General features: G+C 39.3%; 1 protein-coding gene across 7 annotated transcripts in view; it reads left to right on the plus strand.

Moving 5' to 3' along the window:
- The window catches only part of UNC5D (unc-5 netrin receptor D), a 576,267-nt gene that overhangs the window by 370,288 nt on the left and 189,023 nt on the right, over positions 1-16,956 (plus strand). For all 7 annotated transcript variants that reach the window (XM_009212864.4, XM_009212868.4, XM_009212866.4 and 4 more), the window contains exon 4: positions 4,689-4,792. In XM_009212864.4, coding sequence (XP_009211128.2) covers positions 4,689-4,792 — 104 coding nt within the window. The remainder of the gene's footprint in view (positions 1-4,688; positions 4,793-16,956) is intronic.

Genomic DNA, 16,956 nt, shown 5'->3' on the forward strand with positions numbered 1-16,956 from the left:
TCTTTCTTCCCTGATCCTTGGATATTTATGTGAATATTTTTAGTTATATTATAAAAAGCATTTAGGTTTAAAACTGTTAAGTGTTTTTATTGCCCATTGCCAAGTTTTTAAAAACCATAACTTCTAAATACTGAAATTATTGCACTGAGTTGTTTTTCATTGGTTAGTTTATTTTACAAGGTAATGTTTTCAGGAATAGTATGTGGCTGCTTACAATCTCATGGTCTTATCATGTCTGACACTACATTGTTGTTAGGTTACTCATGAATACTAACTTGTTTGCAAATAACGAATGAGCACCAATGCTTTTTCCAAAAAAAAAAAAAAAAAAAAAAAAAAAAAAAAAAATAATTTTTTAAAAAAAAAAAAAAAAAAAAAAAAGCAAAAATAAAGAATTTGATTAAGTATACTCTGATACACAAACTATATAGGAAATAAATTCCATATTCTTGTTCCATTATTCTTTTTGCTTGTTTTCTGCAAAAATACTTGTAAATTAATTTTTGTATTTTATTAATTTTGTTAAAATTAACAATTTCAACTAAGATCTATCTAGGGTTGTTTCTTTTTAAAACTAGTTTGCCTCATATCCAATGAGCCATTTTGCAAACTCAAGTCCCTTTTTAGCTTAGAGAACTATTATTATTATTATTAAATTGATTTTTGTTTCTTTTTTTTTCAGCTTGTTGTGTCCTTTTGAAATTCCTGTTATATGTAATGTTGTATTCCTCTTTCTCCACTTTGTCATTCATTTCATCCTTCTTCTGACAATCTCATTGTCACTTTATCACTTTCCTCTTACCTCATTTACTCACCAGGTATTTATTAAGAACCTGCCCTGTGTCAGATATTACAATAGGTACTGGTGATAGAGGAGTGAAAGTCTAGGACTTAGAGCCTGCTTTCATAATACCAATGATGGAGCAAGGAAAACAGATGTAGAACAAGTCACCATAAGCACCCTACTAGAGGACATTCCTTACACTGTTACTAACACAGCAGTCTTACATGTCTATACCAACTGGTCTATCTATAAATTGAGCAGAAGGATATGCAGCTCCTTTGCCAAGCCCAGGCTCCCTGTAATGTTCCTGCAGTTTCCCCTTTGCCTACTTAGTCCTTCAATTTCATTATATTAATATTTTCTGTTAAACCAACTGGTATACTTGCTGTTTTTCTGATGCATCCTGACTGATACTGCCTGTCTTCTGGTTCAGTTTTCTACAATATTCAATATGCTATTTACTGTCTCCATATTTATTTATATATTTCTAAATCAGCAGTTATGTTTTTTCTTTTTTCATAGTGGCGGTTTCTTGATCTCAGATGTTATCCTATTTATAACTCTCTAGATTCTCAGTTGCTGTTTCCTTTTGACTTTAAAGAACTAAAATTAGAAATTATCTAAAAATATGCCTCTTGCTTCATGTCTTTTTAGAGGAAGAAATCTATTTTCGGTTCTATGGTTTGTTTCCTTATCTTGTAGTATAATTCTTGTTATATGGCTAAGGATGTTTTCCCTACGATTAGAAATTGGATCGGTTCCTGTCTGTTTCTTTCAAGCCTTGGAGCTCATATAGGCAATTAAAGTGTTCAGATTGCCTATTCAGAAACAAATTAGACTGGGTGCCCTATGGTGAGAATCACAGCTATACCTCTGTGTCTAAGGAGTTTATTTCCATCATGTCTACTATATTTAGCAGCTGACTGGAATATGTTGGTAAGTTTACCCTCCTTAGGATTCAAAAGTGTGCCCTCCTTAGTAGTCAATGTCCTGGCACCAGTATCAGATACAAGCCAGAACTAGGACTCCGTGATACTTGTGTTTCTCACTTGGTGTAATGATGTCTGATCATTACAGCTCCCTAACAGGTCGACAGTCTTTTACCACTGTGGGATCCAGATATACATAGTGCCCTAGTTTTTCCCTGACCCCCAGTCATTGCCTTTAATCTTCGTTCTTTTTATGCACACCTTTGGGAGGGAAATATGTGTCTTGCTAGGACTCTTCCAGTCATTTCAAATGTCATTTGGAAAGAGCAGCAGGTTGGATTGACCTTTTCTTCTACCTAATCTTGCCTATGTGAGATCTATTAGAAGTTCCTGGAAGTTTCTAGTAATACCCTTTCCTAGGTCCCACTGTCAATACAGTTTACACACATACGTACATACATATACATACACATATATAAATATGTAAATTATATAAACATGTATAAATATGTATGTATGTATTTACTTACCTATTTTACTGAGCGGCTGGAATAGGGAGAAAAAAATGACATTTCTCCAGTTGTTTTTTCACCTGATAATGTAGTTAATGTAGTAGTGTGTAGATAGCCATAAACTAAGTATTTTTTACCTTTTCTATTTCTGTTGATCAAAGAAAGGACACAAAAGTAGAATGTAAATAGAAATTTGCACTATTGGTTTTCTATACTTTATCTGGCTGAAAACAGATTAATTGGTGGTGTCAAAATTGGGATGATCATTTAGCAGCACTGAGCAAAGCTTCCTTTACAAAACAAAGCAATGAAGGAAAAGGAAAATTAAAAAAAAAAAAACCATAGCAAACAAACCAAACAAAAGCCAGACACAGTGGCTCATGCCTGTAATCCAAGCACTTTGGGAGGGAGGTCAAGGTTGGAGGTTCACTTGAGCCCAGGCATTGGAGAGCAGACCGGGCAACAGAGCAAGAAGTGACACTCTGCCCATTTCTACAGAAAATGTTTTAAAATGTAGCCCTGTGTGATGTCACACACCTGTAGCCCTAGCTACTTAGGAAGCTGAGGTGGGAGGATAGCTTGAGCCTGAGAGTGTTGAGGTTGCAGTAAGCCATGTTTACACCATTGCAGTCCAGCCTGGGCAATGGAGCGAGACCTTATCTCCAAAACAAAACAAAAACAGCTCCTTCATCAGCAAACTGACATCTCATATGTTAGATTCACTCTCGCTCTATGATAGACTAATTTTGATATAGTTCTGATAAATAACGAATTCATATGGAGGAGGGATTTTTGACCCAAAGATCCCTTGTGGGACAGCAGAGGAGAATTGTGTGGGAAACGTGAGATTTTTCATTCTGGGTTTATTCACAGTACCTTCACAGTTTTGTTGTCAGATATGTGACCTTCATCATACTTGGAGTCAGAAGTCCTGAATCAAACGGGCTGTGGCAATTTACGGTTACCGGATAGAGGGAAGCTGGCTTTAAAACTCAGGGGACAGCAGAGAAATGAGAGAATGGATCTTGTCACCCACCTGCAGTTCGAGTTGTTTTAAGATCTTTTGCCTTATATATACTCATGAAGACCTCCGAATATGTAGCACTGCTACTAACAAAAGACATTGGTTGCCTCTGGGAGGGAAAGCATTAAGAGTAAAATTCAGAGGAAAGTGAATACATGGCTTGCTGTGCTTGTTATTCATTGAGTGTTTTTGACTTGCTAAAAGCAAGTTTAATGTATTTATACAATTTATAAAGATGTAACTGATTCTGGAGCTCTCCTCTTTACAGGGAACATATTTCATGTTATTGTAAGCACTGAAGAAAATTAAATCAATAAATTCACAGCCCGTAATTTGAGACACTCAATTTGAAGAAAAATGCATTGTCAGGGAGGGAGGGCAAAATCTTTTACACTGTGGAAGACTTGTAAACAACCTGTCTTTACCCTACTATCCTGTGCTTTCAAGTGGCAGCAGGAATTACCCTCCTGCTGCAAGATTATCAAAGAGTTGTCATGACACCTCCAGAGAAGTAAAGGCCAACTCCCCACCTTTTTTTAATGAAGCGTGTGCTCAAGTGGAAAGCAATGCAAATGAAACTCCTCTGCACTGTCCATCTATGTCCTTTTCCCTGAGAAGGCTTTGCTGGTTAGCACTCAGCCTGGGTGTCAGGAAGCTTAGTGCATTGTTCCCCATCACTGGCACTGATGCTCTCTGTGACCACTGGCAAGCCAATTAACCTCTGCAAGTGTCATCCTTCCATGTGTAAAAGGTTAATAGTACAGCTTGTTTGCAAAGTGCCTGGAGCCTTCCATGAAGGGCACTACCCAAATATCCAGCATTGCTGTTTGACTGGAGGGCGTTGTGTTTTATAATTACATGTTTGGTTGGATAGGTTATAGATTTTGTTGTGGTTGAATGTTGCCCCTTCTCCCTGGTTACAAATAAAAACACTAATAGGTAATCTCACTGTATTAGCATCTTCTAGAGCCCCCTAGAGGGTTAAGGGAAAGGCAGAGGTTACAGATTAATAATGCATTCTTCAGTTGATAGAAAAAAATCATGTGCATCTCAACTGCATAATAGCTGTGGATGGCAATTTATTAGGCCAAGTGTTTCATCAGATGCTCAGCAGATAATGCTGGCAAATACTCATGAAACAATGGGGTGTTCTGTGTTTTGTTTTTGTTTTTTTTTTTTCTACTTTCCTAGTTATTTATTTCATCCTTCACATCAATATAGGACACCAGAAACTGTTTTGTCCAGGTTATTTCACATGCATTTATGAATATTTAGAAAAATGATTCTCTTGTTCTAGAATTCCTGGAACAAGTGACTTATTTGTGTGTGTGTGTGTGTATCTAGGTTGTGACATTAAGCTCACTTTTTTTGTACTTGAACCAAATTTGAATAACACTAGACTTGGAGCAAAGTGTCACCTATCTCATGCTTCTTTGCAGATTTACGGAAAAACTTTGAACAAGACCCACAAGGAAGGGAGGTTCCCATTGAAGGCATGATTGTGCTGCACTGCCGCCCACCAGAGGGAGTCCCTGCTGCCGAGGTAAGACAGGATCCCGGGACCAGTCACCGGGAGGAACCAGGCCTGTTCCCAAGAGGGAGGGCAGAGTCCTGCGTGGCTGGAAGGGAAGTCAAGGAGCCCATGTCTGGGATTCTTGTTGCCTGGGCTCAATTGCTAAAGATGATGAAGAAATTCTCTAGGAAATAAGCTAGAAAGGAACTTGTTTCCCATCTACTTCTGTGTTTGCACAAGGCCCTTGGTAGGCAGCCTGGGTAGGATTTGATCGTCTTCTTGGTTCTGGGGACCTTGAATCATAAAGATGTCATTCTTTTTGTCCTCTGTCAAGATCTTCTGATATGCATATTGGCTTATGGAGCAAATCTGAGCTGTTAACAGGCAAACACGCATGAAAAAGCCCATAGGAAAGGTCAGAAGACCCAGTCCCAGTATCACTGGTGTTTGTTCATCCTTCACTTTTTTGTGGAACAAGCATTCATTTATTCAGTGTCTGTTATGTTTTCTGCACTGTGCAGGCCTTAGGGATATAAAACATCATGAAGCCGCTGGCCTCTGATATGTTATCCTTCCTTCACAGCGACGTGCCTAGAATCCAGAGTCACAATGGTTTCTGCTTCTTGAATGTTTTCTAGAAGTTCTACCTTACTATTCAAATATAATTGTCCCTGGTAATGCACTCTGGTCATAGGAAAGGCTTTCTAAATCTTTTATTCACAATGGGAAGATGGCCCCTGATAGACTAGTAATATAGCTATTATTGGAGGAAAAACACTAAGAAGTATAAGACATGCTTAATATAACGAAAAGTTTATAAACATAGGCCCATGAACCCCCAAAATCTGAGAGAGGTCTCAGTTAACTTAGAAAGTTTATTTTGCCAAGGTTGAGGACGTGCGCCCACGACACAGCCTCAGGAGGTCCTGACGACATGTGCGCAATCAGAGCACAGTTTCATTTTATACATTTCAGGGAGCCGTGAGACGTCAATCAACATATGTAAGACGAACATTGGTTCAGGTCCCGGAAAAACTGGACAACTAGAAGCAAAGGTGGGATAACTCCCCTGGAAGCAGGAATGGGGCTTCCAGGTCACAGGCAGATAAGGGACAAATGGTTGCATTCTTTTGAGTTTCTGATTAGCCTCTCAAAGGAGGCAATCAGATATGCATTTATCTCAGTGAGCAGAGGGGTGACTTTGAATTGAATGGGAGGCAGGTTTGCCCTAAGCAGTTTCCAGCTTGACTTTTCCCTTTAGCTTTAGTGATTTGGGGGCCCCAAGATTTATTTTCCTTTCACAGGCCTGAGTTCAGCAGCACATGGTCCAGGTTTGACTCTTCTATGGGAAGCTAGGAAACAGTGTTTGGAGCTATTGTTTATTCACTGAGAAGCAGATATACGAAGAAAAAGAAAAAACCAGGAGCCTTTGCCTCATATTTTAGTAAAATTGGGAGTTTGTAATTGGAAGGACAAAAAAGGAGATAAAATAAAGGGGAATGAAAAAACACACATACTTGCATATTTAGAAAGCGTGCTAGGTGGACACTATTCAGGGCTCAAATGGCTCACAGAAATGAAGTAAACGGACTTGAAAATTAAACTGAACACTCCATGCATGATGTAAAATGATTAGAAAGGAAAATGCTTATTTAAAAATTTTATCGAATGTAGAACAAAAAAGATATTGATCTCCTTTTGCTGCCCTATTGTTTTCTACGACAGCACACCCTCCTTTCCTGAGCAGGGCGTTAAGTGTCAGGCAAGGGACTGTGTCCCTCTCATTTAGGACATCACATGTGTTCCTAGGAGCCTAACAGAGGTATCAGCAGTTCTCTACATTCAGCGCCCATCTTTCAAAAAACCCCATTTTACAAATGTTTTATGCATAAAAATGTCTAGGCTCTGTAGTGCCAGCTGTGTGAGTGTCCCCTGGTACACCCATGTTTCCTTCTGGTTCTGTGCCAGGTCACTGCCATTGACTTTGGCAGCAGCAGAGAGAGGTGCTCATGTTTTTATCAGCCGTCAGCCTATAGGAACTTAGCATACTCTACATCTCTATTAATCTACTTTTTTTTCAGATGGAAAATAACTTAGATATTTACCTGGCATAACCTTTGCATTTTAGAAGCAGGAAAACTGATGCTTATATCAGTGGCTAACCAAAGGTCTTGCAGTCATTTAAGGGCTCTGTTCAAAATCCTGCAAACGTACTCCAAGGCACTCCAGGTAAAAGTCTATGTTCTTTTAGTGCTTTACAAGATTCAACATAATCTGGCCTGGTGTGACCTTATATATTTTATTTGACTCTGCATTTGACCGCGCTACAGCCACCCTGGCCCCCTCAATCTCTCTCGGATGCACCAGCCATGCTCCTACATCAGGGCCTTTGCATGTGCTGCCCTCTCTGCCGGAGGGCTCTTCCCCAGCTGTCACACTGCTTCGTCCCATCTTTCTTCAGGGTTTACTCAGATATCACTTGCTCAGTAAAGCCTGCTCTGTACACTCTGCAAATGTTGCAAATATTTGCTTCCCCGACTCCACCTTTTCCCTGCTTTATCCCAGCAATTTATCCTACTAGGTATATACTTTCTTTTTACCTGTTATCACAAGCATACTCTATTTACTTTGCTTATTTCTCTCTACCCCACTGAAACTTAAGTTTAATGAGGGAAATTTGTACTTTCTCTTCTTCATTGCTGTGTCCTCAGCACATGAAACAGTGCTGCTCATGGCTATTTTCAGAAAGGTGAAAGATTTTTCACAAGTGTTGGCAAGGATGTGGAGGAAAGGAAACCCCTGCACACTGTTGGTGGGAATGGAAATTAGTATAGCCATTATGGAAAACAGTATGGACATTCTTTCCGAATGTTAAAAGTAGAGCTACCATTTGATCCAGCAATTCTTCTGATAGGTATATACTAGGTATATATCCAAAGCAAATGAAATCAGGATGTAGAAGAGATACCTGCACTCCCATGTTTACTGCAGCACTGTTCACAATAGCTCCATGGGTAAGATAGGGCATCAACCTAAGTGTCCATCAATGGACAAATGAATTTTAAAAATGTGGTATGCATACACAATGGAATACTACTCAGCCTTTAAGAAGGAAATGTTGTCATTTGTGACAACATGGATTAACCAAGCAGGCTGTATGTCAAGTGCAATAAGTCAGGTACAGTAAGAAAAATACCACGGGATCTCACCTCTATGCAGAACCTAAAAAAGCTGAAGTCGACCGGGTGCGGTGGCTCACGCCTGTAATTCCAGCACTTTGGGAGGCCAAGGCAGGCAGATCACCTGAGGTCAGGAGTTCGAGACCAGCCTGCCTAAAATTATGAAACCCCATCTCTACTAAAAATACAATAGTTAGCCGGGTGTGGTGGCATGCATCTGTAGTCCCAGCTACTTGGGAGGCTAAGGCAGGAGAATGGTTTGAACCCGGGAGGTAGAGGTTGCAGTGAGCCAGGATCATGCCACTGCACTCCAGCCTAGGCAAGTGAGCAAGACTCTGTCTCAAACAAAAAAAAAAAAAAAAAAAAAGCTGAAGTCACAGAACTAGAGTAGAATGGTGGTCACCACATGTTGAGGAGATGGGGAGAGGCTGGGGAGACATGGGTCAAAGGGTACAATATTTCAGTTAGAGAGGAATATGTTTATTGGTCTGTTGTACAATATGGTGACTATAGTTAATAATAGTGTATTGTATTCTTTAAAAGTACTAAGAGTAGATTTTAAGTACTTGCATCACAAAAAGAACAGTAAGTTTATGATGTAATACATACATTATTTAGCCTTATTTAGCCATTCCACAGTATATACATATTTCAAAACATGTTATACATGAAAAATATATGCAATTTGTTAGCATAAAAAATAAATTTAAAAAACGTGCTTCTTACATCCAGGTGTTCAATAAATACTTGTTGAATATGAAGGGAAATTAGTCTGCTAATTATATTGATGAATATTTAAGGTTATCCCAGGATTAGCCCTAGACAAAATGTAAAATGCATTAGGCAACATTTTGGCTTTGTTTTGTTTTGTCTTTCTCTCATGATTGGGTACTAACTGGTGAAGAAAACATTCCTACCTACTCTTTTTCATATATGCAAATATAAATTTATTAACTCCATCACTAGTCCTACAACTAAAGAAATAAAGATATATTTTCACTTCAAGTTTGATTCACTTTTAACAGTAAAGAACACCTCAATGCAATATTTAGATATTTTGGCTAATTGTTAAACATTAACTAAAATGGAGCTTTAACTAAGAGTGTTGCCACATTTTTAAATTAATAGACATTAGGTGAAACTATTTTGAATTTATATAAAAGTTGAAGTACTATAGAAAGTTCTCATGTACCTTCCCCCTCCGTTTCTTGTTTTTTTATTTTTATTTATTTATTTATTTTGAGACAGAGTCTCACTCTGCCACCCAGGTTGGAGTGCAATGCTGCACTCGGTTCACTACAACCTCTGCCTCCTGGGTTCAGATGATTCTCCTGCCTCAGCCTCCTGAGTAGCTGGGATTACAGGCATCCACCACCATGCCCTGCTGATTTTTGCATTTTTAGTAGAGATAAGGTTTCACCATGTTGGCCAGGCTGGTCTCTAACTCCTGACCTCGTGATCCACCCACATCAGCCTCCCAAAGTGCCGGAATTGCAGGCATGAGCCACCGCACCCGACCCAGTTTCCTTTTTTGTAATTACATCTTACATGAGTGTGCTACCTCCCGTACAATGACCGAACCAATGTTGATACATTCTTATTAAGGACAGTCTAGAGTTTGCATTAAGGTTCACTCTGTGCTGTTGTCTATGGCTTTTTTAAAATTTCATTTCAGGTTCAGGAGTACATGTGCAGGTTTATTATACAGGTAAATTGCATGTCACGAGAGTTTGGTGTACAGATTAATTCATCACTCAGGTGATAAACATAGTACCCCACGGGTAGCTTCTTGATCTTCTTCCTCCTCCCACCCTCTCCCCTCAAGTAGACCCCAATGTCTGTTGTTCCTTTCTTTGTGTCCATGTGTTCTCAGTGTTTAGCTCCCACTTACCGCCCCCACTGCTTGTTGAAGACATAAATTTAAAAAAGAAAGAACAAAAGAAGAATAAACGATGTGCAGTCTGGTAAGATAGTAGCCAAAAGCAAAAATACATTTTGGTTCATAAATGCACACATGAGCGTGCATACCCACTCACCCACACTGAAGCATCTTTTGAGAGAATGCAGGGGACTTATGAATTATAAGAACTCTGTGACTGTTCAGGACTGAGATTGGTAGAGGATTCCTATGAGAGGACAGACTGGCTTCTAGGAGGTGAGCAGCGTGCCCATATGTTCAATTATTTAGAGGCTGAACTCTGTTGAATGCTTGGAAGTAGCTCTTTACACATCCCTCCCTCTTTCTTGCCCTAGCGCCCTACACTTGCAGGCAAACGAGCTCTGTAGACTGGCTCAGCCCCTTTCTTCATTTGCTTCTGAGGGTGCTTTTCAGCTGTAACCACAAGGAGGAGAGCAAGATATGAAAAACTTTCAGTGGCAGCACAGTCCAATGTCAGTGGAAAAAAATATTTGGGAGAGCTGTGGAACAAGGGAACACAATATAGATGTATCAGAAAGTACGCTTTCTTTTCTGGTATCTACCTTTCTGACACATTTCTGAGCTGTAGTTATCCACTTCCTATATTGGTTTCCTAGGGCTGCTGTTATAAATTACCACCACTGAGGAGGCTTGAAACAGCAGAAGTTTATTTTCCAACAGTTCTGGGGCAGGAGTCTGAAATCCAACAGCATTAATTCCTTCTGAGGGCTCTGAAAGAGAAACTGTTCCATGCTTCTCTCCTAGATGCTGGTAGTTACTGGCAATCTTTGGTGTCCCTTGGCTTGCACACTGATATGATTATGCTTTGTGTCCTCATCCAAATCTCATCTTGAATTGTAATCACCCATAATCCCCATGCGTCAAGGGAGAGGCCAGGTGGAGATCATTGAATCATGTGGACAGTTTCCCCCATGCTGGTCTCATGATAGTGAGTTCTCACGAGATTTAATGGTTTTATAAGGGACTTCTTTCCTCTTTGATGGGCACTTCTCCTTCCTGCCGTCTTGTGAAGAGGTACCTTGCTTCCCCTTCTTCCCTCCCCAGCCATGTGGAACTGTGAGTCAGTTAAACTTCTTTCCTTTATAAATGAACCTTAACCCTAACCCCTAACCCCTAACCCTAACCCTAGCAGTATGAAAATGGATTAATAAATAGATACATCACTCAGTCTCTGCCTCCATCGATTGCAGCTTCACATGGCATTCTCCTGTGTCTCTGAATTTCTTTTTATAAGGACGCCAGCCATTAGATTATGACTGACTGTAATCCCATGTGGCCTCATACTTTATATTCTGCATCACAAAACATCTGCAAAGACCCAATTTCCAAATAAGGTCAGGTTCTCAGGTTCCAAATCAACATGAATGTTGGGGGACTGCTATTCAGCCCAGTACATTTCCCATTCTACCTCTGGCATCATATCACTTTTTATTTTAATAATGTATATCTTTTAGGAATAAATTTCAGAACCAGAACAGCTGAAATTAAATAGAAACTAATTCCAAGGAGCAGCTAGGGCTTTAGGGTAGTTTAAAACAGAAATTCTCAGCTGAGAAGGGGCAAAAACTTTGTTTTATAAATGTTGTATTATAGATGAATATGGAAAGTATTTCAGTTACATTAAGGGTTAAATAGGCTATTGATGCCGTAGCAAACATTTGTTTTTTAAAATCTGATCTGTATAAATGTATGGGGTACAAGTGTAATTTTGTTACACGCATAAGTTGCGTAATGGTAAAGACAGGGCTTTTAGTGTATCAATCACCCAAATAACAAGTAATTTCTCGTCATCCATCGCCTCCTCTTCCTGGTTTCCACTGTCTATTATTCTATACTCTATGTCCCCCTCACCCTGCCTCATCTCCACTGTCTGTCATTTCAAACTCTAAGTTCATGTTTAGCTCCAACTTACATGCGAGAACACATGGTATTTGTCTTTCTTTGTCTGAGTCATTTCATTAATATAATGTCTCTGGTTCCATTCATGTTGTTTCAAAAGACATTTCATTGTTTTTATAGCTGATTGGTATTTCATTGTGTATATATACATTTTCTTTATCTAAATTCATTGATGGACACTTAGATTTGTTTCATATGTTTGCTATTGTACATAGTAGTGCAGTAAATATGTGAGTACATGTATTTATTTCATTTCTTTTTTGGCAGGTAGACAGTAGTGAGATTGCAGGATCTAATGGTAATTCTGTTTTTAGTTATTCAAGAAATATCCAAACTATTTTTCATAGAGTTTGTACTAATATACATTCCCACCAACAGTGAATAAAAGTTGCCTTTTCTCCACATCCTTGTCAACATCCAGTTTTTGGGTTTTTTTTTTTTTTTTTTTTTTACTTTTCAGTAATAGCCATTATGACTGGTATAACACTGTGGTATCTCATAGTGGCTTTAATTTACATTCATTGATGATTAGTGATGTTGAACATTTTTTTCATGTTTCTTGGCCATTTCTATGTCTTTTTTTTGAAATATGTATATTCATATCCTTTGCCCAACTCTTTAATGAGGTTGTATATGTATAACATCATCTTAATGTGGGACAGTATCCTAGTCTCAAACACTTGCATTATTTTGGAATTTCTTTTCTCCATGATTTGGATGCTACCATTATCTGTGCACCAATATCTATAGCTCTTTTACTTTCAGCAGTAGCTTACACAGTAAGTCATTGCTATCAACATCTGTGTTTTTGCTGAAAACAAGGCAGAATGAGAGAAGAAAGCTGAGAAATGATAAAGATGGAGAAGGAAAATGAAAATGTTCATACCCTTCTACAGTCATGGTGTCCCTTAGGGTGCAGATGTCTATCAATGTCTGTTACGTGGTCAGGTCATTGAGCATGTATCATTCTGCCTATTAACTTCATAGTAATATGAGTATACTAAGGTAATGACTCTTCAGTATGGCAGAAATTGGTAACTGTGTTTAGAAATTGGTCAGTCATGTAATCGTTACTGTGAAATGCTATCAGTCAAAGTCATCTTCATTGTGCAGGCCATGTTCCACCCTCTCCATGCCACCACTTGGTTCCCTTTCTGCCCACCTCCTCTGGGGCCCATGGGATCACCACTGGAAAGGGATATAGCTGCTGGGGGCCCCAGTACATCAGCTGGCTTTGTCTGTCAGTGGAATAGGTAGTTTCCTACTTGACACATTCATTGAAAGTCACCTTGGGGGGCATGTCCAAATTCTGTTATCACAAGACATATACAATAGACTTTTCTCTGCAAGACAGAACTTTCTTGGCAACTAACTCATTTATCTGACAAGAAAAGTGTTATGAATAATAAAAATAGAGTTGCCATTTTTGAAATGTTCTTGTGTACCAGGTACTATGGTAGGTGGTTTATCTTCTGTTATTTCAATTAATTTGCAAAAAAAAAAAAAAAAAATGTGCTATGAGATGCTGAGAAGGTATATGAGCTTTCATGTCTATCCTACAGCAACTTGTCTAAGCTCTCAGGTCACTAGGAAGCACCAAGAGCCAACTTTAAAGCTCAATCTGTCCTTTCTCTAATTGTTTTTGGTTTTGTTTGTTTTTAATTGGACCAAGCTTCTTGAAGGTTGGGAGCCGCCAGGCCAATGATAGTCTATCTGCCCACTGTACTGCCATCATCTCACCCTTAGAATGAAAGGTCTTTGGATTAAATTATCTTCTAGTGAATATTCCAATCTCAAATTTGCTATATATTCTGTGCCTCTTTATTTGAAATATGTCATCAGATAATAAAACTAAGAGCACTGAGAATGTGGAAGTTTTGGAGGCCGAGGGGAACAAGGAGCCTGGGACAGGACATCACTCTGTCCTTTAAAGGGCAAGGAGTCCAGGTTTGATGCTATCCTAGGAGTTATATAGAAGAGGCCACGTAGAAGAGAAAAGGACATATAGAAGGAGAAGTAAGGGAACCAAGTGCAATCTCTACCCTCATTACAACTTTCTCTACATTTGGCCATGGCCCTAACAGATCACATTGTCAAAACAGGACCCAAATTTACGCTGATAAATGCATACTTGTGTCTGTAACACAGCAGTGTCATTTCACCTACTATACGTCAGTGGGGTAGGGAAATAATAGAAACAGAACCAAAGATTGTCAGGTTTGCACAATGGGAAAAGTATGAACTTTGAAGCCAACAGACTCTGGCTACTAACTTTGTAATGCAATTAGCCACTCTGACCCTCAGTTTCCTCCTCTGGAAATGAGAGAAATGTTTTCTTTGTAGAATTTCTATGAGACAAACAAAACAACAGCAACAACAACAAATGTGCAAAACATTTAGCAGTTTCTAATATTAAATAAATGGTAAAGATTATTTTGATTTCTGTTGTTCCTTCTTCTTTCATTTTTAAAGCTTTAAGAACTTTTGATTCCCCCAAAAAGATGTGAAGCCCTATTATTTTTGGGGAACCAGATTAAAACAGAAAATTCGTATAATGTCTAACATGTTTTTAACCCTTTGAAGAAGTAGTGAGCTGCTAAGACCAGCCCGTTCCCTCGAGCTCTACTTCTCTCAAACATTGCCCTCTCTTCTTGTCCTTCAGGGTCATCAAAGACAAAGCCACTTATCAAAAAGCTTCCTGGCCCCCTCTCTTGTAATCCATCACATGGAGGAATTAAATAATTACTGATGAAGACTGGTGACCCACCAATGTTTGTTCACCTTACCACCATTGAAGTATCTTATGAATGATATTATTGTTATTAAAACACTTTATGAAAATGTTACATGAACTGGAAGTTTCTCATTACACTTACTTAGACACTGGTTTAGATAATATGTAATTACTTTTTGTAAAAAGTTCAGGTCACACACATTGTTTTACAAAATACCTGAAATGTGAATTAATGGCAACTCAAATGTTTCTAAACTTCATGAGCCCATCCTAATAGCTGGTTGTATTAGTACACATTTGTCACTGCAATTATTTTTAGCCTTAACTTTGGGGGCAGTTCTAACTAAAGATAGCATCTCTAATGTTTGACCCTTGTTGTTTAGCTAAAACCAATTTGCTCTTTTCCAAACAATTCATTATCCCACACTGCACTTTTTTATACTCCCTAATTAAATGGAAAATCTATCTTTCATAAAAGTTAGAAATTATGTCTAATGAAAATCCGACATTTTAATGGTTTTCCACAGATTAAAATTGTAGAGTTCTCAATAAACCCTGATTTACTGATGTTGGCTGTAAAATGGTTATTGCTGTTAATAAAGCCTGTAAATCTTAACAGGTTATATTTGCCTTGGACAATAAAATTTGCCATAAAGGCTTAGTGTCTAAGGCTAATTCTGCTCACATCAAGGTAAACAGCCTACTCAAAATAATTCAATGTCTTTGAGAATTCAGGCCTAAGCAACAGACAGATTCTAGCCTTGAGGCATTGCATGCCAGGCACTGTTCTTGTTTTTAATCTCACCAAGGAGTCAAGATAATATTGGAATTAGAGAACTCGGGAAGGTCAAGGGCTTTTGTCAGTGCAGTACGGATAAGGAGAAAGTTCTCTGCTTCTTGCTCAGCCCCAAATCAGCTTTGTCATTGGCTGATCACTAGGAGCAGAATGAAAGAATGTATTTTTTGTATGATAAAGAGTGCTAAAGTCATACAAGTGTTAGGAACAAAATTTGGGGGTGACAGGGTGGAGTGGGCAATTAGGGAAAGGAGACCATTTTCCTTGTTTCACTTCCAGATGCCTATCTGGAAATGAAGGATGTTTTGAGAAGGCCTGTTAATCTTGGGACACGTGGATATCTGTCATGTTTTCCAATGTTTGAGGAATTTCTTTTTAAGTTTCACTTACCTAAGACAGTAGCCCAATAAATACCTTTTCTAGTCATCTTTGCAGTTAGATCCCTGCAGTCAGGTGGTCTCGTACAAGATGGGATGGGGAGGTGAATGCTGTGGGTTTGTGGAAACCCTCTGCAGAGGATGCTGGCAGAGGTACCCCACTCTCCAGGGCAGGTAGAAGAACCAGCATCTTGCCCACATCTCATGCTTGTGAGCTCTGTATTTTGCTTAAGACAGAATCTCACTCTGTCTCCCAGGCTGGAGTGCAATGGCACGATCACAGTTCACTGCAACCTCTGCCTCCCAGGCTGGAGTGCAATGGCACGATCACAGTTCACCGCAACCTCTGCCTCCCAGGCTTAAGCAATTTTCCTGCTTCAACCCCCTGAGTAGCTAGGACTACTACACGACATCATGCCCAGCTAATTTTTGTACTTTTTGTAGAGGTGAGGTTTTGTCATGTTGCCCAGGCTGGTCTCAAATATCTGGTCTTAAGTGATCTGCCCACTCTGGCCTCCCCAAGTGCTGGGATTACAGACCTGAGCTACTGCTCCTGGCCCCATGTTTTTTGCACTGCAGGAGTGTTGTTGAGTGTACCTTTCCCCATGGCGTGTTTCAACATTATTTCTGGCCAGTTAGCAGCCTCACCTGGCTCTTTGGCCCACTTGGAGGTTTGGAGCACTACTAATACTCTTTAATAAATTTCTTTGTCACATAAATCAGCCAGAGCAGAGTTTGTTGTTTGCAATGAAGAAACCTGGCCAGGCATGGTGGCTCACCCCTGTAATCTCAGCACTTTAGGTGGGTGGGTCACTTGAGGCCAGGAGTTCAAGACCAGCCTGGGCAAAATGGCAGAACCCCATCTGTACTAAAAATACAAACATTAGCCAGGCATGGTGGTGCAGGCTGGTAATCCCAGCTACCTGAATGGCTGAGGCACGAGAATCCCTTGAACCTGGGAGGTGAAGGTTGCAGTGAGCCAAGATGGTGCCACCGCACTCCAGTCTGGGCAACAGAGCAAAACTGTCTCAAAAACAAAAACCAAAACCAAAAAAAAAAAAAAAAAACCCTGCACATTTTAGTACCTATGCCATCTCTTATTACTTTCAGAATGTCTTTGACAAATATTTGAAAGTGTCCGTTGGAACAAAGCAAGTCACTGTTAGCTAAAGACTAGGTGTGGGGTGTTCATCTTTCTTTGTAGAATAAAGAGGGAGGACCCCAAAGTTCCTTTTATATCTCTTATTTCTAATTATTTCTGATGTATTAA

The sequence above is a fragment of the Papio anubis genome, chromosome 8 (genome assembly GCF_008728515.1).
Source record: "Papio anubis isolate 15944 chromosome 8, Panubis1.0, whole genome shotgun sequence".
NCBI classification, from domain to species: domain Eukaryota; kingdom Metazoa; phylum Chordata; class Mammalia; order Primates; family Cercopithecidae; genus Papio; species Papio anubis.